Below are 26,686 nucleotides of genomic sequence, written 5' to 3' on the forward strand. Positions count from 1 at the left end.
TGACCAAATCTAGGAACGAAAAAAATGTACTTTCTGTCTTTGAGTGGGAGAAACACGGAGAAAGAAAATAGGCGGAGAAAGCGGTGCTGTGACAGTAAAGGTTAAATGCCCCCATTTTCACGCAAATTCATTTATGGAGTCGAGAGGACGGCTGTTTGTAGATGAGGCCGGGCTCATCATTTCATCCTGCCTTTGCCTTTTCTCCCATTAATGGTTTGGCCTTTTAAAATCAATGAGTAATATCAGCCCTGAATGCTATCTCCCCTACTTTCAAATCTGCTATTCTGAGCGACCATATGAAACGGCTCTGTATCTTGCAGTTCATTCTGTGTCCGTCTTCTGTTTATTCAGAAACTACCGGCTTTGTTCTTTAATAAATGGTATACAGTTGAAGAAAAACAATGTTCTCAAACAACTTGTCAGGCGCCCTCTGAGATGTAACAGCAACAGCAACTAAAATAAAACTAGAATCACAAAGCAGAGCCTGTCAGTGGAGAAGTGAGCAGCTGATAACAACCCCACAGCTTTTTTAATGTCCATGATGGGAGGATTTTTTTATGTGTTGTCATAATGAATGCATGTGGCTGTAATTAATTACTTGTTCCAGTTCGTGTTCGCAGTGTGGGTTTAAGCCGCCCAGCTGTTGTGGTGTCTTAACACCATCAACTTGAGGCCTCCGAGGGATCAGCGCCCCGCACCAACCCCCCCCCAACGACCACGCACATGGCCCTTTTCTGTCCTTAATCAAGCTGGGTGTAATTGGTGCGAGTCCCGGGGCCTGATTATCCTCAGACTAGACACAACACTTCGACAGAACCCCTCACCTTTGTTCCCAGAGTCAGCCAAGCTTACCGTGATTATTGACGATTTGGTTGAACCAATGCCTGACCCTCACACTCATGCCGTAAAAGAAACCCACCTGTAAATGGAATAAATTCTCAATTTATATCTTTCAAATCCACCTCTAAAACATTTTTCCGATTATTATTTTCAGTGTTTTTGTTAGTGTGAAAGAATTCCATCTCTTGCAGGTGCAGTTGCTTTAACTGTGCGCCTCATACTTGCACAGCCGGAAGAAATTACATGGAACCGTCACCCTGTGGACCCACCACCTGCAGGACCAGGCATCAGGGATGTGAATTATCCTGCCAGCAGGCCGGGTCAGGGTCCTGGTCTTGCTGATTCCAAGCATCCCAGGCCGTGTAATCTCTTTCCATCCAACATCTTATTTTCTGTCTGATGGGCTAAAAATGCAACCTCGGTGTCTTAAACAGGCAGCACATCAGCAAAGGTGATGTGTTTTAAAACTAAAACATGTTAGTTTGTGGGTGCAGCTGAAGAGAATCTGGGGCCTGGAGATTTTTATTGCTTTTCATTCATTCAGCAGCAAGTATTTGCTCAGCCTTTGTGTGTGTGTGTGTGTGTGTGTGTGTGTGTGTGTGTGTGTGTGTGTGTGTGTGTGTGTGTGTGTCAAACCCACCCCTCTCCCTCTGCAGGAATAGGGATTGTGTTCATGATCGATGTGTCGCATTCCAGTGACGTGGTCGCCTGGCTAATTCTCATTAAAAATGGATAGTGTTTAGAGGAATCACCAGTGTGTGTGTGTGTGTGTGTGTGTGCGTGCGTGTGCGTGTATTCGCGGTATAGTTGGCAGGAAGTCCCAGAGGTGCCAGCTGTTTACCGTGCGTTGCTCGAAGTTGGGGGAAGTCGTGATGATTGTGGTGGATGCGGGGCTGTTCCTGGGGTCAGAGCCAAGCCTGTTGCCTTGGCAACAACTTGCAAAAGAGCTTCCTCGGCATTAATGGCAACGGTGGGATTTTTCCTCTTTTTGTTGCGTTCTCTCTCACTCAGCATGGTGAAGCACATCTGGTACCGCAGAGACCAGATCTCATCAGAACACAAAGCAATGGGCCATTTTCTCTTCTCCTCTGTCCTCTTTCATCCCCATTTTTCTTTTTTCAGTTTTTCCTTTCCGTCTTTTCTTCCTATTCTGCCCCTGTGCCCCCATCCATCACACAGAGGCAGCGATCATTGGCTCGGTCTCCGGGCAGCAGGGCGGACGAGCTGTAAGGGAGCTACCATTAATTCTCAGCTACGAAGACATACTACCTGATGAAAGTCCTGATGCTCTCAAATGTACATATATATTGTCAGCCTCTTGCGGCTGCCAGAGCCAAATGCTTCAATCCTCTGTTACGTGCCTCTGCATTCACAATGAAATTGGAAATGAGAAGCAGACACTGTCTTCACAGGTGGCAAAAAATATGTTGTCACCTCTGCTTTTGTTTTGGTGGGGTTTTTTTTTCCCTCAGGACTGCAACATGAATAAGCCATTAATTGCAAAAGTTGCACAATGACAGGAAAGGTGGCAGGAGATATTCGGTTTTATATACATATCTATATAAATGGCTTGCCTTGATATGTTTAAGCGTTGATAGTGTATTAAAGCTAAATACAAATGTGTGTCTGCTACAATCAAAACGGTGCCAAATTAGTTTATTAGCAATTTTTCAGCCCCACACGACTCTCTCTTAGCCCTTTTGACACTGGCGTGGCTCCATTTCAGTTCCGAAAACCAACATTTTAAGGAAAGCACCGAGGTTCTGAGACTGATTAGTTTCACGTCAAGACAGATGAGTCTCCAAACGGGTTGGAGTACGACGGAAAACATGAAGATAAGCCCGTGAGAAGTTTTTTAGAAGTGAATTCTGAGTGCTGCTCAGAAAACCCAGCTGTTGCTACCACCCGCCGCTGCACACATCAAACACTCCCCCAGTCAGGTCTGATAGTGTTGCCTGACAGAGCCCACATTTAGATGAAGGATGCAGCATACACATAGTTTCAACTTATCTGTTCTGTTCACAGAATTATAGCATCAACGACAACAAAAAAAAAGCACCAAAAATGATGTTGCAGCTTTTACTGGCTTCCTAGAAAAACCCAAATCCGGAGCTGTAGGTTTCAGTAACACACTTGACACTACTGCATTAGAGGAGGCAATAATAACAGCAATAACAATAGAAGCTGAAGGCTATTCAGGATGAGCCTGTGAAGGAGAGGAAGCTGTTGTTTTAGCCCTCAGCTGTGAGTCAGTCACCCAGGTTGCTGCTGCATGGAACTCCACTCTCTGAAAACCCCCTGCTCAGGTCATCGTAAGCTGGAATTGTATTAGCATTCGTTTACCAGAGAGCAGCTCTTCTCCCTGACATCACTCAGTCTACCTCAGGTCAGCTGTGGGGGTGAGTGTGTTCTTTGGAGAGAGAGAAAGTTGGAGGCAATATCAGATCACATGCAGCGCTTCTTTGTCTTCCATGGAAAACATAGGAACTACAGCCTGCACATCCGTTATGGCACACACACACACACATGTGTGTGCACATGCACACAGTGGGAGAAGGGGCTTCATTGTGCAGCCCTGCTGTGTTGAGTGACTGTAGCGTGTGCTGGGCAACAGCTGCTGTGATCCCCCACATACCCTCTTTCACCCCTTCATCCTCCTCCTCCTCCTCATCTCCACTACTGGCCCACATAGGTGCAAACGTCAATACAGTCAAACAAGCACAGACATATGTACAGTGCACGTAAACACTATATGGAGAGCCAGATTATTCCTGCAATTATTTTATGTGGAAAAATATGCAGGAATTCAGTACTGTACTTTGTCTTAGTGTCTTTGTTATTATTCCTGTTTGGTCTGTCATGCATGTATGATTTCAGATATCAGTTTTTATTTACTCTCTGTACTGCATGATTTAAAAGACTTCCCAGGAAGACTATTTGCCCTTCAGTTGTGTTGGATTAGGATGATATTGTTTCCATTTGGCAGAAAGTGAACAGAAATGAATTGTAATACATGTGCAATCACTTAAATGTGTATATGTATATATATATATATACATATATACATATATACTATACACCCTTTAGTTTACTTTAGTTTTAATGGTCGCTAAAGACTACCATATATGTTCTCCTTCATGCTTTCATTCAGCTGCAGCACAACAACTAAATGGGGATCCTAAGCAATAAGTTCTCATTCTGTGTATTTTCTGACCTGCTCTTCCTCCTGGGGTTATTGTTTTCCTACTTGCCTCACTCTCCTTCCATATTACCCGCCGTACCTTTTTATTATCCCTGTCTGTATCAGCTGACAGCACAGCAGGCTGTGTTTGTCTGTCTGTAGACACAGCTCCACAAGGGACGCCCACAGCTCCACCCCCCCCACACACACACACACACACACACTCCTCCCTGACTTTACCACTGCTGACAGCTGTCTCCACGCTGTAACCCTTTCATGGAGCTTTGTGAATGTGATACTGTAAAGTTTCCCCCTCGGCCTGGCACGTTTTGTGCGCGAGATGTGAAGGATTTCAGGGGGGTTAAGAGGGACTCGCAGACCTGGACACACACATGTGCATGTACAGAGTGAGCCTGGTGGGCTTGTTTGTCGTCAGCCGCAGCTTCTGCTGTTGACGTGACCCCAACCGCAGCTCATTACAGCGTGCCACCTGTTTGTCCTGAAGCAAGGCGAGACACACACACACGGATAGAGTGTGTTAAGGTGACAGGGGGTTAATCTAACAGGAGTGTCCGTGGCGGAGCTGCCACACAGAGCAGGGACTATCAACGTCCCGCCGTGTCAATGGCTTTCTTTGTCCCCCGAGTCTGCCTTTCTTTTGCCGCAGGGTTTAGGACCAGGCCGACAGTTGTAGGGTTATTGAGCTTTTGAGAACGAGACAAAACAAAGGAGGAAAAAAAAAAACACTGGAACACATAGCGCTTACTATTTTCACAGTAGCTGCAATTGCAGAGATAAATGATGTTTTTTGTACTACAGTATATACATTAAAATCTAGAAAATCCACTGATGGACACCCAGCTGTTATTTCTTCCTCGCTGACAGTTAGTTCCAGCCCATGTTGTGATACGACGATTCATTTCCCCGAGTTGAAAAACATGCAAAAGCTGTTATTTGCACCCTATATTCACTCCCACACATTCTGCAGAGGAGCCACTTATTAGGCATTGATCTGAGCCTGGGGTTCAGAGCTGGACAGAGAACACGCTCACTGTCAGAGTCCGCTGTCATTACCCAACCAGGCAATTGCCGGGAAATTGATAGACGGACAGAACTGAAAATGAATCCATGTCAGGGATTGAAATTCGCTTTTTTTTTTTTTTTCGTCCTGCCCTTTGTTTTTCTTCTCGCTCCGTTTCATTTGCCGTGCAATCATGGTGTTTGTGTTGCAGTTTCTGTCAGTGTGTAATATTTACTCCCAAGGCAGCCCCATGGGACACTTACAGACACACACACACACACACACACACACACACACACACACCTACACACACACACTGGTGTGCACTGACCTCCGGATCATACAGACCGCTGTGCTGCACAAACAGACTGAGGGCCATGAGAACAGAACCTTGCTTGGCAGACAGACACAGACAGACAGACAGACAGACAGGCGGCTAGATTCACACACACACACACACACACACACGCGCGCGCACACACTGCTGACAGAGGGATGAGTCCATGTTTTCTAGCAGCTGAGAACAGGCCCAGTCTGTGTGTGTGTCACACAGCTCAGCTGACTCACAATCTCAGAAGTTATCTAAGAGGAGATGTTTGATTCTTGTGCTTCTCTGGTCTAATCTGTCCGTCACAATGTACATTTGCAACCCTATATTTGTCGAGGCTTCGACAAATGTTGTGTCTTTCTTCAGGGGACTGTAAGTTATATGGTGTGCGGCTCAGTGTGGATTCCTGGGTGTGGAGTCTTGTTTGTTTTCCACTGGAAGTGGTTTTTGAAAGTCTCTGCTGTTGACATTTAAAACTCGTTTTGCGTTGACATCATTGTCCGGTCATTCATATTTCCAAGGGTGACTTACAGTGCAGCTTTAACCCTTCAACGCCGAGCGCGTCGCAGGTGACACCTTTGCATTACCGTAATTTCACTCGCACAGTATCAGGAAGCCGGCGAAGCAGGGTCTTAGTCACCAGAGAGGAAAGAGTTGGAAAAATGCCTGTGTTCCTGCACAACTACAGTGTTTTTTGTTTTAAATACACTATTTTAACATGTAGTAAATTGTAAATAACTGCTAGATATTGAAAGCTATTCTGGAAAAATGGATGAAAGCACTTACTCACAGGGCATTTTCTGGCCCTTTTATGGTTAAAATAAGCAAGAGAAAAAGTAGACAGACATTTAAAGGGATCGTATGTTTGTAAGATGCAGTGCATCCTCCTCATTTCACTGCATGTTTTATTCTGTATCTCTGTGAACGGCACTTACACATATGCTGCAGTCCCCTTTTTAACTTTATTAAATGAATGATTGTTTCATAGTTCTGATCTTTGCACCCAAGCAATTCAGTAGTTGTTATTGTTCATCTGTAAATTGATTAAATGAGCTGGTTAAAAATTGCTGTAAAAAACAAACAGTAAAAAAAACTGTACAACGGACTAATTACTTTTTACCGACCGCATTTTACAGTTTCGTGATAAAAGTTGGCGTTATGTTCCGAATGCTCTTGAGAAAAGCGCCTGTCGCTCGCCGCTGCTCACGTGCAGGTGTGTTTTTACAGGCTCTACCTCCATGGACAGATGCCATGGTTCATACAAGAGCCCATTGATGGCAGAGAAACAACCCTCTCCGGCCGGCTAATCCCAGCTGCTCACTACTGTTTCTGTGGCCTCACAGTTGCCCGAGCAGTTGACGTCTCACCCGTTGACGTACTGTACAGGGGTTTAATGCGCCACAGACACAGATCGAGTCTTTAAATCATTCTGTTTACTCGGTCAGTGTTATACATGAGACGCGTTTTAATATCTAAGAAGGAAGGTGTAACGTTGAGTTTTGCCATATTTGGATGTTACCAGTGATTGAAGAGTTTGTTTCTTCTACTTTTCACTCTTGGTATTTGCGTGGCTTCTCTTTCGTGCATCTTGTGATGTTTTCTTGACCCCAACCCTTTTTCGTTATACTTCCAGGTGACCCAAGTTCCCATCGAGTCATGTGAGCAGTACGGGACATGTGGAGAGTGCCTGAGCTCTGGGGATCCACACTGTGGCTGGTGTGTCCTGCATAACATGTGAGTATCCCTCCCTCAAAGACATCTCCCAATGTGACCCTCGGTTTCACTGTGCAGACGGGGCTTTCATTTTCCATCATGTTTATCGCAAAGATCAAGTCGAAATTCGAAGAGAGGAGTCTGTCTGAGTGGAAATGGATAGTTGTGCCTCTGAGGTGCGGAGCTGACTCAGAGCCAGTCACAGTGACTGCTGCTCTGTTCTGACATGTGACCTGATCTTAATGTGTGCGTGTGTGGGGAAAAAAACACTGTAAAGAGACTCATTAGTCCTGAATGACACGTTTAGTGGCGCAACAGTGTACTTGTTGTGTGTTTTGTGTGTAAGTCAGTTCACACTTACCTCCCGTTGTAACAACAGAAGCCATAAAACTCAGCCCAGACTCCAGAGTGACACCTGCTGGATCTGAATAGTTATTGCAGCAGAACAGACCCTGACAGAAGAGTGGGGGAACAAAAAAACGTACAGGGTAATCGTCTTTCATGACAGCAGTCATCTGTAAATGGAGCTGAAGTGACAGTCGTTTGAAGAAATGATGGTTGGAGGATTCTGGAAGACAGAAGATGAGCACAGCACAATATGAAAAGAGCAAGAAGAGACTCCGCTCTGTCTCACTTTTTTTTTCTTAAGCGCATCCGTCTGGGCTTCGTCTTTGCTGCTACATCTTGAGACTCCACTTAAGGCCCTTACTGAAACGCACACCCTCTCCTTAAAGGTATAGCTGCATATTTATGTGTATCAGAGCACTGCCGCCATCATCATTATCTTGATGGCGGCCCCTGCAAAGTGCACTTTAAGTAATTTACATCACTCCAAAGCTGGGACAGGACAAATAATTGCCTAGCGACAAGGTAATTCTGCATGTGCTTGTGGCAGCATGGGAGGGGCGGACTAAAGCGGTGTATTCTCTGCAGTCTGCGTGCCTTCACACAGAGATCATTTACCACAACATTAGCCTTCGTGCTCGACAGTTAATCATGTGCTTTTGTGTAGGTGTTGTGGGCAATGGAATCATTTAGACTGTTCAGAATTCGACTCCATAACATGTAAGAGGTCGCGGTGATAAAAAGGTTAGCGGTGTTTTAAAGCTGCTATCGCCGAAGCAGATGTGAGGAGGAAACAGCTGTTTGGTGTGTAAATACTATATAGTGTGTCCGTGCGTTTCAAAGTGCGAGTGCATCTGTGTGGGCTCAAGTTTTCCTCGTACATGCGCAGACACTTGTGTGGACCTCTGTACTGTTCTGTGGGGAGAAAAGGTCAGCGCCTCGATTCATGTCAGATCAGCCATCTGTTCTCCCAACGCTGAGCACCTTCGTACCACCTGTGCCTGGTTCTAATCGCCCTTTTTCTGTCATGACCCTGCAGTGAGTGTGGCAAGACCCTTGTCAGATCTCACCGAGATAATCCCAAGAATAAAAGAAGTTCCTGGACGGATACCGATCTCTGTTCTTGCCCACTTGTGTCGGCGCCTATGTGAATTATCAGTAGCGGTCGAAATGCCAAAACACCTGAAACGTTGCAAAATGAAAATGGAAAAGTTGAAAAGATGCAGTGAAGCCTGATCATTTGAATGCACCTTCACTCCATAGTGTTTGACTCAGCTTCTTCCACTGTGCAAAACACCTTAAAGTCATGCCTCTTATCTGAGTTTCATGTCTCTGGGAAAGAAAAGCCCTGGTTCAGAGCCAGACAGTGGCCTGTGGTGCTTGACACCAACCTCTCTGTCGCCAAAGTGGCCGATAAAAACACTTCAGTACATAATGAAGATCAGAAGAGACTTGATGGCCAGAACGATAAAAATAACCGCCGTCTCCTGTGAGAAGTAGCAGTGAAATGTGATGATTAACCAAGAGGTGCTCAATTAATGTTGAGATCTGATCAAACCTCGACTCTTGATTAGTTATAAACACGAGTCGGGACACAACAAAATAAATCTGCATCTTAATAAATTGGTGACGTGGGGTTTTTGTTATCTTGAAGACTATGAATATATAATAAAGCCATGAGTGGAAAGGAGTATGTGCTGGAGAAAAAGCAGCTGCACCCTTCTGGTGAAGAGCTCCACTCATCCCACACAGCCAGAATTAAATTTGGTGCCAGCCGCGGTGCCATCCACAGCTGTGATTACTCCTGCTTCCTTCAGCCCCCTTTTCCCATCTCTATCTCCAGTTCTCTATCATCCATCCCTAAGCCATTGTTGATTTAGTGAAAATTATCTTTTTTCCCCTTCCCTGTGTTTGTGTGCACCTCCCCCACTCGCCTCACAGCAACTGAGCTTTACCACTCATCTCCTCTCTGCTCATCACACTTCACTACTGTGCCGGCTCCCGTTTAGACACTCTCCCCTCTGGAATCAGCTCTGCCACACTCCAGAGGTGGTTGCCTTGCCACACATAAACACTCTCCACTTTGATCCCCCCCCCTCCCTTCTTATCCAGCTGCCATCTACGATATCCTTCAAATATAGTGTCCCCCTTCTCTTTTTCTTTATGTTTGTACGTATACGCACGTTGAAGTGCAGCTTTTTGAGGCGGCTAATTAGCAACATAGAGGTGCATTAGCTGGGTTTGTGATGATGAGGAGCGCGAGAGAATGCGTCACAGGGAGAGAGATGCTGAGCTGTCCAGGAGTGCCATCTCTGTCTTTCCACTCTCTTTCTTCTCCCTCTGATTCAATGTGTTGTGAGATTCTAAAGTCCTTTAATTACCAGCAGCTGCTAGGTATCCAGTGAATGCGTGAAGAATGAGAAAGGAGGGGAGAGAGATAAGAATGAAGGGAAGAGAATAAGAGAGAGGGACAGAGAGCGTTTGATGCCGCACATTCGCAGGCCCACAAAACCAAGCAGCGTTTTGATTGCAGCTCAAAAGGAGGCTCATCATCTTGAGTGCTTTTCAGTCGCAGGCCTGTGAAAGAGGAGCTCAGCCCTCATCTGACCACAATCCAGAAACACGGATCTATGCTGATACTTTGTCTGTCCTTTCTCGCTCTCTCACCTCGTCTTCAACTCGCCGTAGGATTAGCTCTCTGATCACGTACAAAAGAGGCTTTCCCGTCTTAAAATGTCCCACACCGCTTTGTTCTCCCGTCCCTCCATCCGCTCGGCCCGTTCATACATTCCAGGAGAGGACTGGCGGGTTTTGCTGAGATGAATCAGGATTTAGTCACAAGTCTGACTTTTGTCCAAGAGCTGAGTAACGAGGACATCAGCTCACCAATGCAGGGAGTTGCTTCAGGCGGCACCACAGTATATTATGAGGTGACGGTACGTTTTCTTATACAGTACATATGCAGCAGAAATCATGCATTAAGTGCGAGTTCCGTTGGGGATGACAGCTCAGGTTTAGCAGACAGGGAACCAGCCATCCAACACTGCTCTGAGCAGAAAAACCATATCACTGCTACACAACTGCTCAGCTCTGTTTCAGTAACGACACACGGCGGCCTGAATGGCACAGCAGTCTCTTCGCTTTTCACAGATTAGTCAAAAGAGTTTGTTTGGCATCGGCCGTGGCGAGCACAATGAGCGCACACTTCAGAAAAGTCAGGGGTAGTTGGGGCATGGGATTGGTAGGAATTTCAAGATGGGACGCCGCGTGTCTTGCGCGTTGAAGTACTCTCTCAAATTAAACGTGGACTCACTCTCTTGTTTAGGCTGTGTGATGTGCAAGGATGTCGAAACACTGCCCATAAAATCTCCACTAATGTACCAGCGTCAACAACAATTAGGCCAGCAATGAAAGTGGCTGCTTAGGTCTATTGTGGATGTCAGACTGTGTGTCTAATGGCATACTCATCAGCCACAGCTCCAGTTAGCAGTCAGAGGGAGGCTACATCCATCTTCACCAATTGTGCCTAATGAGATATCGATCACGTACATGCAGGTCTATCAATATTTCGATGGATTCTTCAATCTAGTACAGGTTGGAAACACGGTGGCTGAAATACAGTATGTACAGTAGAGAAGAGCAGGCTGCGTATATAACGCAGTTAATGATCACAAACCCCTGCTTTTTCTCAGCTCAGCCCACACAAGTGAAGTTGCAGAGCACTGAGCAATGCTGTCTTTAATACTTTGGCTTGGTGGTGTACCTACATGAGCCAAAATGTTTCCAGCACTCTTTGAATCCTTACAAATACCTATTTTCAATTGAAGATAACACATCTGTGCATTTTAGTTGCATCTTTGCAATGTTTCCCACAGACTTTGCCTTTAAAAACCGCCATACATGCCAAATGTTTCGAATGCTCCTCTGTACTCGGTAAATAAAATGCCAAGACACTCCAGTGTGAAGCCACAGATGCTCTGGCTCTGTAAATACTCTAGTGGATTTGACCCTTGGTTTCAGATTGTGTTAAGCCCTCACTGCAACTTAGGCTTTTTAAGATTACAATCTCTGTGGTGGTTTTTTTTTTTTCCCCTTTTATTTATTCCTCTTCCATTTTTTTTGCCTCCTGTGGTCTGCATACTCTAACACTTTAGGGATACAGCAGCAAGAAACAAATGCCCTGAATCACTCACTAGGATAAAACACTGATGGGTGGAGGCAGCGTTTGCATGTGTGTGTGTGTGTGTGTGTGTGTGTAGCTCCTGCACATCACTGCTCACGTAATCATTCCTCTTTTCATGTTGGGGAGCCCAAAGTCCCAGTGCAGTCACTCTTCATGCATGTTTACATTGACGTGTGTGTTATAAGGAATGCAGAGCCACATGCCAGTGATTCCCCAACATAACTGGTTACCAATTAAGACCAGGGAAGTTCCATCAAATATTCACTATATACTGTATATCTCGTTTAGTTCCACCCTGCTCGTCTTCACCCCCCTAAGCACAACCCACACTGTGTCACCAAAAGGATCTCTGCTCTGCTCTCATTTTCCTTTCTTGTGTGGCGTTCCATGGTCTGGCAGTGTAGTGATAGAAGGGAGGTGATTTTCAAATGTCTCTCCCTCCTGTGTTTAAACACAGTGCTCACAGCAAGAGCTGCAATCAGACAGACCTTTGCACTTTCTCTAAAGTCCTAAGATGCGGTACGGCGACGGGAGGAGAGAGAGAAAAGAAGAAATCCTCCCCTGTCGCCTGCCTCTCTTCCTCTACTGTCAAGGCCAGGATTTGTATATGTGTGTGTATAAATGTGTGAAGGATTAAATGTGAGGGATTGTATTTTATTGTGTATATTTATTACATGTCTTTGTACTCATTTGTGTGGAGACGCAATTTTTATTTTTTTTCCATGGCGGTGGTCCATGTCTACGGGGGACAATGTGTCTTTGTGTAGCAGTGTGTGAATAAATGTGTGTATTCATATGGCTCAGTGTCTATCAAAAGCTTGGCACAGCAGAGACTAACACTGAACGTGCCTGTCGAGGGCAAAAGAATCAGAAAGCAGGCATTGGGGGAACAGACCCACGGGGATGTGACCTCCATACTACCATCGTCCTGCTCCTCAAACAGTGCTTCTATCGACAGCCTCACATTACACATCATTTACATGTAGTGTAGGTTACTGAATGAGATGACGCACCAGTGCAAACCGACTGCCACAGGAGGAAAACGCCTTTGCTTTTCTTTGTATGTGCATGTTTTGTTTTGTTTTTGTTTACCCGCTCACCTTTTTTTACGAGGGCATTAAAATGTGACTGCCACTTCCTTACCCTGCGGTGGACTTGCACATGACAGTGAGGAGTAATGATGGAGGCGCATGCAGATATTTCAGCACCATGGACAGGGCTTAAAGAGCACAACACCCAGGCCGATCGAGGGGAAACAGATATGAGCTGCTTATTACAGGAGACGGGCAGAAATGACTGAATGTATTTGTACTGTCAGTCTGTGCATATGCATGCAAGCTTGTTTGTGTGTTTCTCTTTTGTTACAAAGACATTCATTCTGCCTATCACTTCTTTTAACACCTTATTTTTCCATGTTAGTCCCCCCGCCCCTGCTCCCTCCACACAGGAATTTCAATGATGGAGCTCTAAGCATGTGAAGCCATTGAGTGACAGGTCGAGGCCAGACAGGAGGATGTGGGGGCTGCACAGAGGAGGAGATTAGAAGGGGGAATATGAGGAAGGCAGGATTCTAGTCAACAGCCAGTGGCATGCACTTCAGCTAATGAGAGAAGCAAGGGGTCAGCTTCTAACTACACAGAGATAATGGCCATCTCTTGGAACCATGGCAACAGCAGCCATCCTACACTCCTCCCAACCCACTGCCTCACCCAATTGCTGCGCCTTAATTTTACTTCCCCCGCTGAAATTAATTTTATTTAGAAAAAAAAATCCCAGTGAAGAAAATCAATGCAGGGCTTTTTGTCAGTTAATGACCAGGCGGGGTTTTTGTATCTGTGCCTGTACGGTTCAGAGACATGCATAAAACATTGTGTCACAGTAGCCCACACCTGAAAGCACATTAAGTATAATTTTGTGCCTACAAATGTGGACGTGAAAGGAAGCACTGAGTTTCTTAGCCAACGTGGAGTTACACCTCGGCTCATAAGGGTGTACTAATTTTAACTTGTGAAAAAAAACGGCGACAAAAGTAGAAAAGACGTGAACAGAAAGAGAAGAATGAGGGGAAGAAAATGTGGCATATGCCCAAGTGATGGAGTCAAATGCAGAAAATGAAAAGGAATTGATATCAGGAGTAGAAATTGTACATGTCACATTTAGCACAGCTCCCAGAGTGTTGAATGAGGGAACCAGGTTATAATTTTAAGAAATGGAAAAAAAAGAGTCCCTTTGCACTGCCCACCCACCCGCTTCTCCCAGTGGGAGACTCATACTACTACATTAATTCCACACCTTCCTGCTCTTAAAAATCCCCAGGGAGCACTTATGTGTGTGTGTGTGTGTGTGTGTGTGCGCGCCTCTTCATGTGAGGCTGTCAGATATGGCTTTAACTTCAGACAGCATAATTACACACAGAGAGACTGTGGATGAAGATGTAACTTCAAGTCGGTATGTGTGAGAGTGTGTGGTAAAGAGACATGATATGGGCCCAAATACACACACACACACACACACACACACACACAGCCATTCTTCTTCTAATTATTTGGACAGCCTAAACAAAGTGTTGTCCCTAACCTTAGCCAGAACCTGCCTAATCCTAACCACAACTCAAACACAGCCATACATTTAACCAGTTCCTCAGACATGAGGTTCTGCCTTATTAGGACTAGGTTTTGGACTGAGGACAGTGTGAATGCCAGAAACACACACACACACACACAGAGTTAGCAGCAGCCAAGGGAGAATGGCAGCAGAGCTTGCAGTGGCACATCAGCACCATGGAGAGCAACTGACCCATCAGTGTCCAATTAGAGCTGCTATGACCAGACAGCTAGTTAGCTTGCACTTCTGGGCTGGGTAAGGGCAGAGTGCCTGTGGTGTAATGGGATGGCGGAAACACACAGTTTTAATAAGCAGATGAGTTGTAATGAGGGATGATGTGGATTGTGGGGGTGTAGCAGGGTACTTGATGTGCCATCCGACTATTAGCGTCTCTTATGAGTATATGGTTTATAATTTGTACCAGTTATGTCGATTATATGTCGATTAGGGGCATGTGAGGCTCAGTCCTGTGGCTTCATGGTGAACACGGTGCGTCGCCCACCGGAGGCAATGCTTCCACTCCATTTGCGCACCACTTTACTTTTCTGTGGTTTTCCGGGAGTACAGTTTCCCGGAGGCCATCATTCCTGACATGTTTATGTAACTCGTATTTACTGGAAAGCCGCTGGAGAGAGTGTCAATTTCATAATTGATGTTTTTGAGCAATCCAACAATGAAGTAAAACTGTTTCACGTTATGTTTTATGTTATTCAGTAAGAAACGTCTGCTAACAATGATGTAACATAGCAGGACTGTAGCGCAAGTCACATTTATGGCCAAATCAACAAAAAAATAATGGTGGAGGAACAAGAGGAACAAAGAAGGAAAAGGTCTGTGAAGACATTATTGAGTCGTTGATCAAAAGTCACACTACTATCCATACACTGTCCAGTAGTTGGATCTGAAAACATATGTTCCATTATAACGTTATAACTTTAATCATATTCACCCATGCAGTTTTCTCCTGTTACACTTTATTATAACTTCCTTTTAAAAGCTTTTTTTTCCCCTAAGTGCTGTAAAAGCTTTGGTAGCCTCTGTTTTATTTTTAGGTGGAAAACAAATATCACTAACCCTCTTTCTGTCTCTGCTCCCTCCCTCTCCTTTCTGCTCAGCTGCTCTCAGAGGAACCGGTGTGAGCGCGCAGATGAGCCGTATCGTTTCGCCGCGTCTCTCAACCAGTGTGTGAAGGCCACGGTGTACCCAGACAGCATTGCGGTGTCAGAACCCAGCGTACCTGTAAGTTTGCACAGACGCACGCGTGCGCGGGGACGGTGTGCTCACACACAGAAATGCCTGCAACTCCTGCAAACTCACCCGCTGCTCGCACAAATCACAGTGAAAGATGATCTCCATAACAGGCCGAAAATCTGCATATTCCCAACCCACGCGCAGAGGCAGAACATTCTAAATGATCTCACACAGCAGTTTGTTAGCCTTGATTGTGGTTGATGCATAAACATTGGATGGGAAGGTTCATAAGAGCTTTACGTGGGCGTTTCAGTGTGCATATGCTCACTTGATGCAGAGCAGTTAATATGTGTGCCAAGACATGTTTGAGTGGGTGGAGGTGTAGGTGTTAAAGTTGTCCAAGTGCAGCTGAGTACGGCGCTGTATTTCCACATTAGACTGAGCGAGAACTGGCAGACAGAGCACAAGTGAAAGGCCCTGCCTGTCCAAGGTCTGGTAGATGCTGCATTATGTGCATGTGTGGATAAAATGTACTTTTCATTCTTTGCAGGGCGATTTGTGTTTGACGGCACTAATTGTTGATCATGAAAAAAATAAAAAAAATAATGAGTAAGGCACAACTGTGTGTGTGCCTGAAGCTGTGGCAGTGACTCACCACATGATATCACACCCTCAAACTAGCCCCTCCTCCCGGTAAACCTTGCCCTATTGTCAGATGTACAAAACAGCAGCTTATCAGACAACATGTTTGCAGATAGTTTATTTCCATGTCAGCCCTAAAAGCAATAGGGTCATCTCATTGAACCGTCCTCAAATTCCACAGAGGCAGACCGCTATCGCCATGACAACGCAGCCTTTTCATATGGGCACTGTGAGACGCAGAAATGCAGAGGAAGGAATCAAATCTCCTCTGTTAAAACTCCTCTGCCACTAATTAGACCAGCCAATACAGTCACTACTGTCATCCTCAGCATCATCATCATCATCATCATCGCTGGAGAACAAAAAGAGCGTGTGTACTTTTCTGTCATAAACATTGACCTTGTCTCATTGAGAGCAAAACCTGGTCCTGATGATGCAGAACTTCATTTCTGGGGAGGTTTAGGGCCAGGATTTGAACTGTGGTTCAGTTAAGGAGAGGGGTGGCACGCTGTTAAGGCTGTCCACATGAGTGGAAGTGTCCTAAGAAGACGAGTGTCTGTGTGTAATTAATATGACAGTTTACTCTGGGACTTTCCGGGAACAAAAGACATTGATTGCTGTGATTGTTGTCATCAACAACCTCTGCGACGCGGTGAAACTAAAAGAGCGAAAGCCAAGAGGTCCTCAGCAGAGAGGAGAGGAACTAAATCATCCGTCCTCTCAATGGATATACCATCGACTAACGAGGGAGGCAGTGTAGTCATCTACTGAGACAGTCAGCATCTCTTGAAAAGGGCCTACATTTAAGCTACCCAGCTGCCTCGCCTGTCCCAGTAGCCCTGCGGTGTTTAGTGAGAGGCAGATAAAACAAAGAGAAACTTCAAACGGCATGGCCCAAAAATAACAGCTAATGGAACAAGGCTGTGAAATGCCATGGTGATAATTATCCAGGCTGCCTCACTTGGCTGGAGAGCCACATCACACACCCTGAGTGCGCTGAATGCATTTATTTATAGGCAGAACAGCTGAATGCTTCAGCCCCGGTGTCACTGCTCTCCAGAGAATGACTTCAAACGCCTCTTTCTGTGTTGTCTGCGTGTGTGTGGTATAATGCATATATTCTGCACGTCGTGTGTGAATTAGTGAGCGAGCAGGAGTGCTTTGTGATTCTATATGTAATAGAATTTCCCAAGTGGTCTGTTTTTTTTTCTCCCAACTTCCTTTTATGCGGCTTCGCACCATATATTAACCACTGACTGAATCAATGTCAGTCTTTAACATTGTAATGGTATATTCTACGCTCAAATAAAATATTAAGATCCAAGCATGGTCTTATTATGCTGCTGATAACAATTTTAAGGCACAGCAACATTTGGATAGACAGCCTTGCCTGCAGCAATGTTCTTTTCTTCTTTCTAGTTTGAGCCTTTTTCTCTCTCGCTGTTGCATGTGCTACATTTTTACATTAAGATTTTTCCCAATAGTTCTGTCGCTTATGTAAAGTAAAGCGTCACTTTTATGCTAAGAAAAACACGTACTGCAACTCCTTCATTCCCGCCACCATGACCACTTGAGACAATCAATTATGAATTAAGAACACTCATACATGCACTGTGACACTTAATGCTGATGTACTTTTATGTCAAATGTTTCTTATGCCGTGTATTTTACTTGGTTTGTAAATAGTTACACTGTAGTTTCACTGTGTGCTCTGTGCTGAGACAAGGAGAAGAGTAATAACAATTAAAGGAATACTTCACCAATTTGGATTTATCACTAGAATAGGGGTAGTATTTCTGAAAAATTGTATTTTCAAATTGTTTATTCCATTAACTTACTTCATATTACTCCTTTAGAAAGTAATAATTTACCTTATATTTTCTTAACATATGTAATGTTATTACTGTTTTTTAATTGTAATCCCTTAAACTACTTGCTACTGGGTAAAGTATTAATATTACAGTAATACATTACCGAGTGGCCAACACTGCTGTTGCGTCATCACATGCATTGACCAGTAATGTGTCTTTTTAAATTAGGCATGTGTTAATCCCTACCCAACTGCTGTGTTTAACAAACTATGGCTATGTCCCTCACCCCATGTCCAGCTGCTGGTGAAGGTGAGCGATGTTCCGGACCTTTCTGCGGGCATCACCTGCTCCTTTGGCAACCTGACGGAGGTAGATGGGCAGGTCAATGGCAACCAGATTCTCTGTGTGTCTCCTGCTGCCAAGGACGTCCCCCTCATCCCCACCGACCAAGGTATCTACAGCCAACAGACTGTCACATACACAAAAAGAATTATTTGTAGTGTCGACTAATCTGACGGCGGCAGCTAGAATGGACCTTTACTCTGAGCTAGCTGTTTCGTGCACACTCTAAAACATCTTTATTGATTCAACACTTCTAATTTAAGCAGCCGCCATCTACACAACAAGCCCCCACTGATGCACAATCAGCTGTGGCTGCAAAGTGTGCTCCACACAAGGCCGGGCCCCATTAGAGCTGATGGATGATTAGATTGTGGTGCCCCAGCCTGTGGCTGAGCCGCAGTTCACTACATTACTGCCCTGATATTGGACCAGGTGATGGTCTAACATGCAGGTTCAATCAGCTGGGTTAGTGCCTGAGCGTGGTCGAGGGGCAGGGAAGTGGTTTTCAGTTTGATAATGTACTGCGTGATAAATACTTGGGAAAAAAATAACATTATAGACCCTCAATTATTTATTTATTTTTATTTTATTTTATTTTACTTTACTTTACTTTACTTTACTTTACTTTACTTTGCTTTATTTTATTTTATTTTATTTTATTTTATTTTATTTTATTTTATTTTATTTTATTTTATTTTATTTTATTTTATTTATATACCTATTTATATACACCTATATTTATTTATATAACATTTACAATTTGAATTGCACCTCTGCATATCTAAGTCATTAAAGTAATACTCGTTGTTTACTTAATATCCATTTGTTGCGTTTACTCAAGGTGGGCCACACGGTGCACACATGGTGTTGCGGTTAGCACTCTTGCCTTTTCCTCCCACAGTCTAAAAACATGCAATATGGGGATTAGGTAAATTGGACACTCTAAATGGACCATAGGTGTGAGAGTAGATGGTTGTTTACTCAAGATATAATTCAATTAACCTCATTTTTTTAAAATTAAGTGGTACAAATGGTACAAAACAAAGACTATAAATGGTCAGTATACTCACTACACAGCCCACCAGGGGCAGTAATGACTGATCTAGAGTATAACTCTGCATTTCCAACGTTGAGCAAAACTTTTCCGCTGAGTGCTTGAAAAGAAAACATAGCAATGCTAATCACCTCAAATGTAGTATTCATAAAAATCTCATGACCTTTCAAGCATTCCTCCATCTATTTCCATCATTATATACCACCATGATCCTGGCATTCATTTATTTGCAATCATAAACATCATTATGAATACTAACACCATTCGCTTGACAATAGATACCTGTTGTTTGCCAGCCAAGATGGCTGCAGGGTGACAAAGACAAACATCCTGAATAATATATCATGTGCCATGTGTGGAAATGACTGTGTGTTTTGGGGGTTTGGTAAATCCTCCAACCTCTGAGTAAATGGCAGTCCTGTTTGCCCAGAGCTCCCATGGGGAGTGGTGCATCAGGCACTAATATGAATGTTCTCCCCCAGGCAAATGTCAACCAATCCCCCCTGTAAGCCTTTCCTCCATCCATCTAGCTGCCCATCCCTCCGTCCATCCATCCATCCATCTATCTATCTCTCTTCCCCTCCTCCCAACAATTGGCCATCTTCCTTGTTCCTCCATCCTCTTTTGTTGCCTCTCCGTGCTTTTTATACCTCCAATTTTGCTCAGTGTCCATTCCCTCGGGGGCCACTTCCTCCTGACCTCCCGACAATCCTACTCCGTCTTCCGTCCCCTGGCAAAGCCTTTCTATCTGTTGCACATCAACACTTATTGTACAGCGGAGAGGAGAGGAGAGGAGAGGAGAGGAGAGGTAGTTGAGGTTTGGATGAAACTCTGAGGGCACTAGACTGACGTAGAGTTTGAAATTAAAGAAAATAGCTGACACTCTTCTCTGAAATCCTGGGTTTTGTGTGGAAAGGAACTCTGCACTACTTTGTTTGCCAGCTCTTGTGAGACAAATGCACAGTGGTAGAAGTCAGCCATGAGCTGCATATACAGACTTTTGTTGAAACGGAGCCTGATTCCCAACAGGTGCTGTTGAGAGAACGGGTCACGGAGGGTCATTCAAGCCTCCTACACACTGAATGTCAACTAAAATCCAGGCTGCTCTACACACATGCACACACTACACCACACATATTTATGGAGTCTGTATTCCCTTGGGGAGGAGATAAGAGGTTGTTTTTCGCAGAGAACAGAAGCGCAGCCAGATCTGTTCTGCAAAATGCAGGGAAAACTAAATTTGATCAGATGTAATCATTGTTTGTGAGGCTGGAAATTGCTAATTTTTGTTCACACATACTTTCGCAAGTAATGCTCGTTGTAATTTGGTTCGCATGCACTGTGCTCAGTGTAATATGGTGCAATACATGCGAGTATACGTGACATCAGCAGCACAGTAATGTTAAGTATAAACATAACAAGCTCACCCGTGTTAGATTTGTGGTTGCTGTTCATGGCAACGACAAATAACGCCAAGAAAGGAACGATTAATAATGTAATAATGAAAAAGTGTCTAATAAATCTCTTTCAGATTGGTCAGGTGTTGAATTAAGACTCAATTCTAAGGAGACTGGTCAGATGCTTATCAGCACAGAGGTCAAGTTTTACAACTGCAGCGTCCACCAACTGTAAGTATCTCGCTCTCTCTGAGTCCATCCATTCTGTTTTAATTAACAAAAACAATGCCTCCAGACCTGCTGCACAAAACCACTAAATCAATGTTCTGGGAATTAGTTATTGTTTGCCCTTAACCTCATCTGACCCTCGTCCCCTAAAAATATCCTCTGTGAAGAGTAATGTAATGTGATCACTGACGGCTCCCAGGAAGTTCCTGCTTCTCAAACATTCCGAGCCTTCTACCATCATAGGTCATCATCTGGGATTTAATGCTCGTTTTCTCCTCACATGTTTGCCCCTGATTGAGTGATGTTGCACTGAATCCCTGGATTGGAGATTTCAGTGACAGCCGTTGATTTTGCTCCCGCTTTCATCATTCCAGTGAGGCAAATTCTCTTTGTCTGAGATCCAAAGACCTTGTCGATTTAGGAAGTAACTGAATGGAGAGCGGGAGTGAAACGGCAGCACAGCAGGGACATTAGCGGGGGGGGGGTGCAGAAACGGTTGCGTGCCGTGCTATTCTGTCGCTATCCCCCGCGATATGAAAACATCTATTGTTTCATTTTGTCAGACACAAGCAGGCAATATTGCATCTCACAGTATTCCGTATCCCTAAACCTTTATCATAACCAGTTAATGTCGCACCATAACCTTAAAAACACACTTGAGAATAACTTGTGTTCTTTTTCTCCTCATGTTTCTTTACTCACAACACTTCTACACTGTAAAAAATATCACGACAATCCTCACTTTTACCCCCACTTCTCCTCTGTAACCCCATCTTTTCCTTTCACTGTAACCGGCCGAGGCGGATGGCTGCACAAGTTTGGTATACAAATAAAATTAGATTGGATTTGGATTTGGTGTGTGCAGTGTTTTGCTGAAGATGAATCAGTCGCACTCTTCTGAATCCTTGCCATAGACCCCGCCCAGGCTTTTGCACCGATGAATATTTAACTTGAGCGAGTGTGCAACAACTGTTCATGACTGCTTACAAACAAACAAGCGCACCCTCCCACACACACAGGTTTGTTCAGCTGTTCTTCGTAGGACACTGACTTTCATTCATTTGAACAGCTTAAACAAAGTGTTACCACAAACATTTACTATAACCTTAACCTTAACCGAACAACAAGAATTGAGGCTCTGCCTCTTTAGGACCAGGTTCTTGGTCTCCATGACGACTAGTGGTCAAGTGTGCATGCTAGGAAAGGTCCCCAAAGAGGTAACAAATACGTAAACACATGAATACATTCACGCAAACACACACAACACCTAACAGATGGTCGTCACAGTGACACACAAACAATGCCGCGCGAATGGTAATTGCAGGTTCAAACTGTGCCAATGTCCTGTTTGTCCTTATGAATCATGAAGTTCGTCCTCTCAGTCTTGTCCTCTGTCCGATTCAGATTCTTGTTCACACACTGCACACAGTGTTAATATATAGCAGGGAGAATTTGGCCCACGAACTGTTAGAGGTTTTGCCAACTGCAAGGGCACAACAACAGCAGGTTCCCTCTTGGGAGCTGAGCTTATTTCCTTCGTGGCACTTCCTCCTCCCCCCCGCACTTTGGCAATCTTGCTGTCCCCTCCTTGACCGCGCTGCCTTTTCCATTACTCTCGCTCACTCCGCACGTGTGTCCACGCAGGTGTCTGTCGTGTGTGAACAGCGCCTTCCGATGCCACTGGTGCAAGTACCGCAACTTGTGCACCCACGACCCTTCCAGCTGTTCCTTCCAGGAGGGACGGGTCAACGCTTCAGAGGTGGGTAGAACACACACACACACACACACACAAGTTTACCAGCAAAACTTTCTTTTTTCATCCCGTCTCCCCTCATATTTCCTCTTCCTTTTTTTTTTTAATGTACTCCACCGTGCATCCTGCTCTGTGTTCCAGCACGGTGTAAAGCCTCAGGGCGTGTCTTGAGAAAGACAGCCGTATAAACTCTTCTGTTTCCATAGTGGCGTTTCTCATTCAGAGCTCTTGTGGTCTGCCATAGCAGTTAGCAGTCTGTTAGGTCTAGAATTACGGGGCTCACTGTGTTTTAACAGTGACATATTACAGGGTCACTCTGACCGCGTCCATCAAGTGCACTACATGCAAATGGCTGGAGATACGCCTGTGTGTAGGTTTGACTAAAAACACAGACATTACTTGGATATTTGATTGCACGTTTACTTCCAAACAGAATTCCAAGAACTAATCCAGTGACCATCAGTCTGTTCCTTACATACAACTTGTTAATTAGATTTACTTCAACATACAGTATGTATGTATCTCCGTGTCAATAAGCACTTAAAATAATCCATCTGACAGGACTTATTGATGTAAAAAGGCCATTCGGGGTGATGTTGCTGTAATAGCTCTCTTGATGCCAATATTGCTTTCACATTACATTGCAAAGAGAATTGACCTATTTCTTTTCAACCCAACTGAGTTTTTCTCTCAGCTGTTGCCAAGTGATTGCTCATTGTGAGACCAGTTATGTCTCACCGTAATATTGTACGGTCTTGGTTTTTAGCGCACTGAGGTCACTTATAGTGCGATCCGGTTTAGTGTTACGGAATTAGAATCGAGTTAAATCAAATTAATTTTTAATCATTCTGAGTCTAGTGAGTTGTTCCAACAGCTCAGAGCATTGCAAGGTCACAAGAGTCACTTGTAAATGACTACATATCACTTATCGCGTTTCATCGCTACTTCTGCCATTCTCGTTCATCACTCTCACCGTGGAATTGTGGCTCCTCTTTATCTTGTTTGTCGCCTTAAAGCTCTGGGTATTTGCCAGAGTTGACATGTGCTCTCTGTCCTGTTCTTGTGTCCTCCAGGATTGTCCCCAGCTGGTGCGATCTGAGGAGATTCTGATCCCAGCAGGAGAGGTGAAGCCTATCACCCTGAAGGCCAAGAACCTGCCACAGCCTCAGTCTGGCCAGAGAGGCTACGAGTGTGTCCTCCACATCCAGGGTGTCAGTCACAGAGTTACTGCCCTGCGCTTCAACAGCTCGAGTGTGCAGTGTCAAAACAGCTCGGTAGGTTTGTTGTAATTGGCTTCTTTTGTGTACACATATACATAAAGTTTTATTTTAGTCGTTTATTATTTGAGTAGCCATTGCACACGTAGGAAAAGCTCCATGTTTGTAATTCAATTGGTTCTATTATAGTCTGAAGGGTAAAAGCATCATACTTATATGCTACACGTTGCCACTCAGTGTTTGTAATTGTGTGTTTGTGTATGTGTATGTGTCATTTAGTCGGTGGAGACACAGCAGATGCAGTTTAGGTAATTACACTGGAGAAGACTGCAGCAGAGCTCTGCCCTCCAGTCAAGCATGCACCGACTTCCGTAGTATATTCTCAGTGGAACCCACAAACACATTTTCACATTTTACTCTCTTTTTCTCTCTCTCTCTCTCTCTCTCTCTCTCTCTGTCTCTCTGTCCATCACACATACACACACACACACACACACACAGTCACAAACTCGCACAATGAAAGTGAGGCTGGAATTAAGGGCACAGGAGGCAACTAAGGATAGAATCTCTACAGACTATAAGGGAAGTTCAAGCCTCTGCCCATCTCTCCGATTTCTTGTGGTTTCCCACTTTGTCAGCTCTCTGATGATAAGATGATGTAAGTGTGGAGTAACACTGGAAGGGCACAGTACTGTATCTACAAGGTCTTATGGGGATTATAATCCCCAGACCTCCCATTAAATCTGTCCTCTCTTCTGCTCTCATTTCCACCTTCACCACCATCTCTCCATCTTTTCCCTCCTCTCTCTCTCTATCGCTTTTCCTCTCCCCCTTCCAGTATCTGTACGAGGGAATGAAGATCAGTGAGCTGCCAGTGGATTTCTCAGTGGTCTGGAATGGCAACTTCATTATTGATAACCCAGAGAATATTCAAGGTAAAAACAAGAGATGCTGCTCACATGTGCTGGAAAAATGTATCACTTTCTAAACTAAAATTGAATCCTAAAATCTTCACACTTAGATATTGTTTTGTTTTTTTTCCCGCAGCAGAGTTTGAGACAGTGTGCCTGTATCTATTTATATATTGTGCCTTAATTACGGGTTTCTAAAAGTATTTTATTTGAATATTAAAAGACGTAATAGCCTGAGGGGATATTTTACTCACTGTAGACCCACAATCGGTTTTAATTAAATAAAAGTTCTCACCATATACTGTACGTAGGTAGTTTTTTTCAGTAGTTTGTGATTCAAATGTATTCAAAGCACTTCCTGTATGCCCACAGTGCACCTTTATAAGTGTGCGGCGCAGCGAGACAGCTGTGGCATGTGTCTGAAGGCACAGAGGAAGTTCCAGTGTGGCTGGTGCAGTGGAGAGGGAAGGTGTACGTTACGGCACCACTGCCCTCTCATCAACCCTTACACCACCCGCTGGCTGAACCTGTCCAGCAAGAATGTCAAGTGCACCAACCCACGCATAACAGAGGTCAGTACCCATAATCCTCTGGGGTTTTTATTTTCTTCTTTCCTTCCTGCCTGCCCACACAGTTCCAATCAATGTGCAATAATGAGCTACCTTGCTGCAGCTTTTTCATCCTGGTTTTTCAGGGATCAGGTTTCTGGATTGTGGGACATCCAGTCGATTCTAGTCTGAAGGAAGCTAACAGGTTGATAAGTCGCCATGGGTGGTGGCGTCGGCAGTTCATTGCATACTGTAAATGACATTGTTGAAGACATGAAGTGTTTTCTTTATAGCACTGGTCTCAGATCAATCTTGCTTAGTGTCATTTAAAAACACACAAAGGTCCTACAGAAGCAGTGAAATATTGAATTTGCATTGAGGGCTACTAACATGAGAACCTGCTCTGCTACTCTGCACTTTATGGGACTCCGGGAGAATGAGAATTAACTTTAAGGAAGCTCCTAAGGGGTCCTAAGCTCACTATTACATCTTAAGTAATGTATTTCACCATCAGTGTGTATGATTGTTTATATACTTGTATGGCTGTATGTTCTGCGCTCAGATGCTCACATTAATCTGAATTATTGTCATATTTATTTATTTAATGGCCCCAAAATACCCACCTAGCCACACCTCCACACTGGACACAGACGTATTTGGCTTTAAAGACAAGGAGAGTTGTGTGTGTGTGTGTGTTTGTGTAGTGTGTCCTTTGCGCTTCATCCCACTCTTGGAGTCTTCTTGGTCATTACAGCAACACACCCCAAAGCATGATGTCCTCAGCAGCATAGGGTTCATGACCTGGAAATGCTTATTTGCTGTTCCTTAAGTGGACCTTTGCTTATTCCGGCTTTTTCTTGTTCTGGCCTGGTACACTTGCTGTCACAGGGGGACATACTGTTTAATTAGGCTTGGTAACGCACCAGTGCATTGTGGCTAACCAACCAGACCCTCCTCCTCCTCTACCACACGCATCTGACTCCAACAGCCAATTAAAAAGTGACGTTCACAACTTGGTTAATTGTTTTGCCATACTGTCCTCAAATAAGCTGATAATAATTTGCCTCTATAGTATAGAACTCTTTAGTTCTCTATCTTCTAACCCTATTCCTATATATATATATATATATGTATGCATATATACATATATATGCATATATATACATATATATATCTATATATATACATATATATACATATATATGTATGTATATATATATATATCACTGTCTGTCATGAAATGGGCCATCCACAAGGACAAACCTCTGCCAATCTTTCATATGATCACTGTATGTGATTGCCAAGGCTACCAGCAGCCCACCAGGTCCCATTATCCCATTATCGAGGTATTCAGGAAAACACTTAAATTCAACATAA

General features: G+C 44.2%; 1 protein-coding gene across 3 annotated transcripts in view; it reads left to right on the forward strand.

Moving 5' to 3' along the window:
* Nucleotides 1–26,686, forward strand: part of plxna2 (plexin A2) — a 165,654-nt gene that overhangs the window by 85,323 nt on the left and 53,645 nt on the right. For all 3 annotated transcript variants that reach the window (XM_044038260.1, XM_044038261.1, XM_044038259.1), the window contains exons 5-12: nt 7,004–7,104; nt 15,331–15,454; nt 18,157–18,310; nt 20,787–20,883; nt 22,525–22,639; nt 23,707–23,907; nt 24,689–24,785; nt 25,134–25,333. In XM_044038260.1, the coding sequence (XP_043894195.1) occupies nt 7,004–7,104; nt 15,331–15,454; nt 18,157–18,310; nt 20,787–20,883; nt 22,525–22,639; nt 23,707–23,907; nt 24,689–24,785; nt 25,134–25,333 (1,089 nt within the window). The remainder of the gene's footprint in view (nt 1–7,003; nt 7,105–15,330; nt 15,455–18,156; nt 18,311–20,786; nt 20,884–22,524; nt 22,640–23,706; nt 23,908–24,688; nt 24,786–25,133; nt 25,334–26,686) is intronic.

Source organism: Solea senegalensis, linkage group LG11 (assembly GCF_019176455.1).
Source record: "Solea senegalensis isolate Sse05_10M linkage group LG11, IFAPA_SoseM_1, whole genome shotgun sequence".
NCBI classification, from domain to species: Eukaryota; Metazoa; Chordata; class Actinopteri; order Pleuronectiformes; family Soleidae; genus Solea; species Solea senegalensis.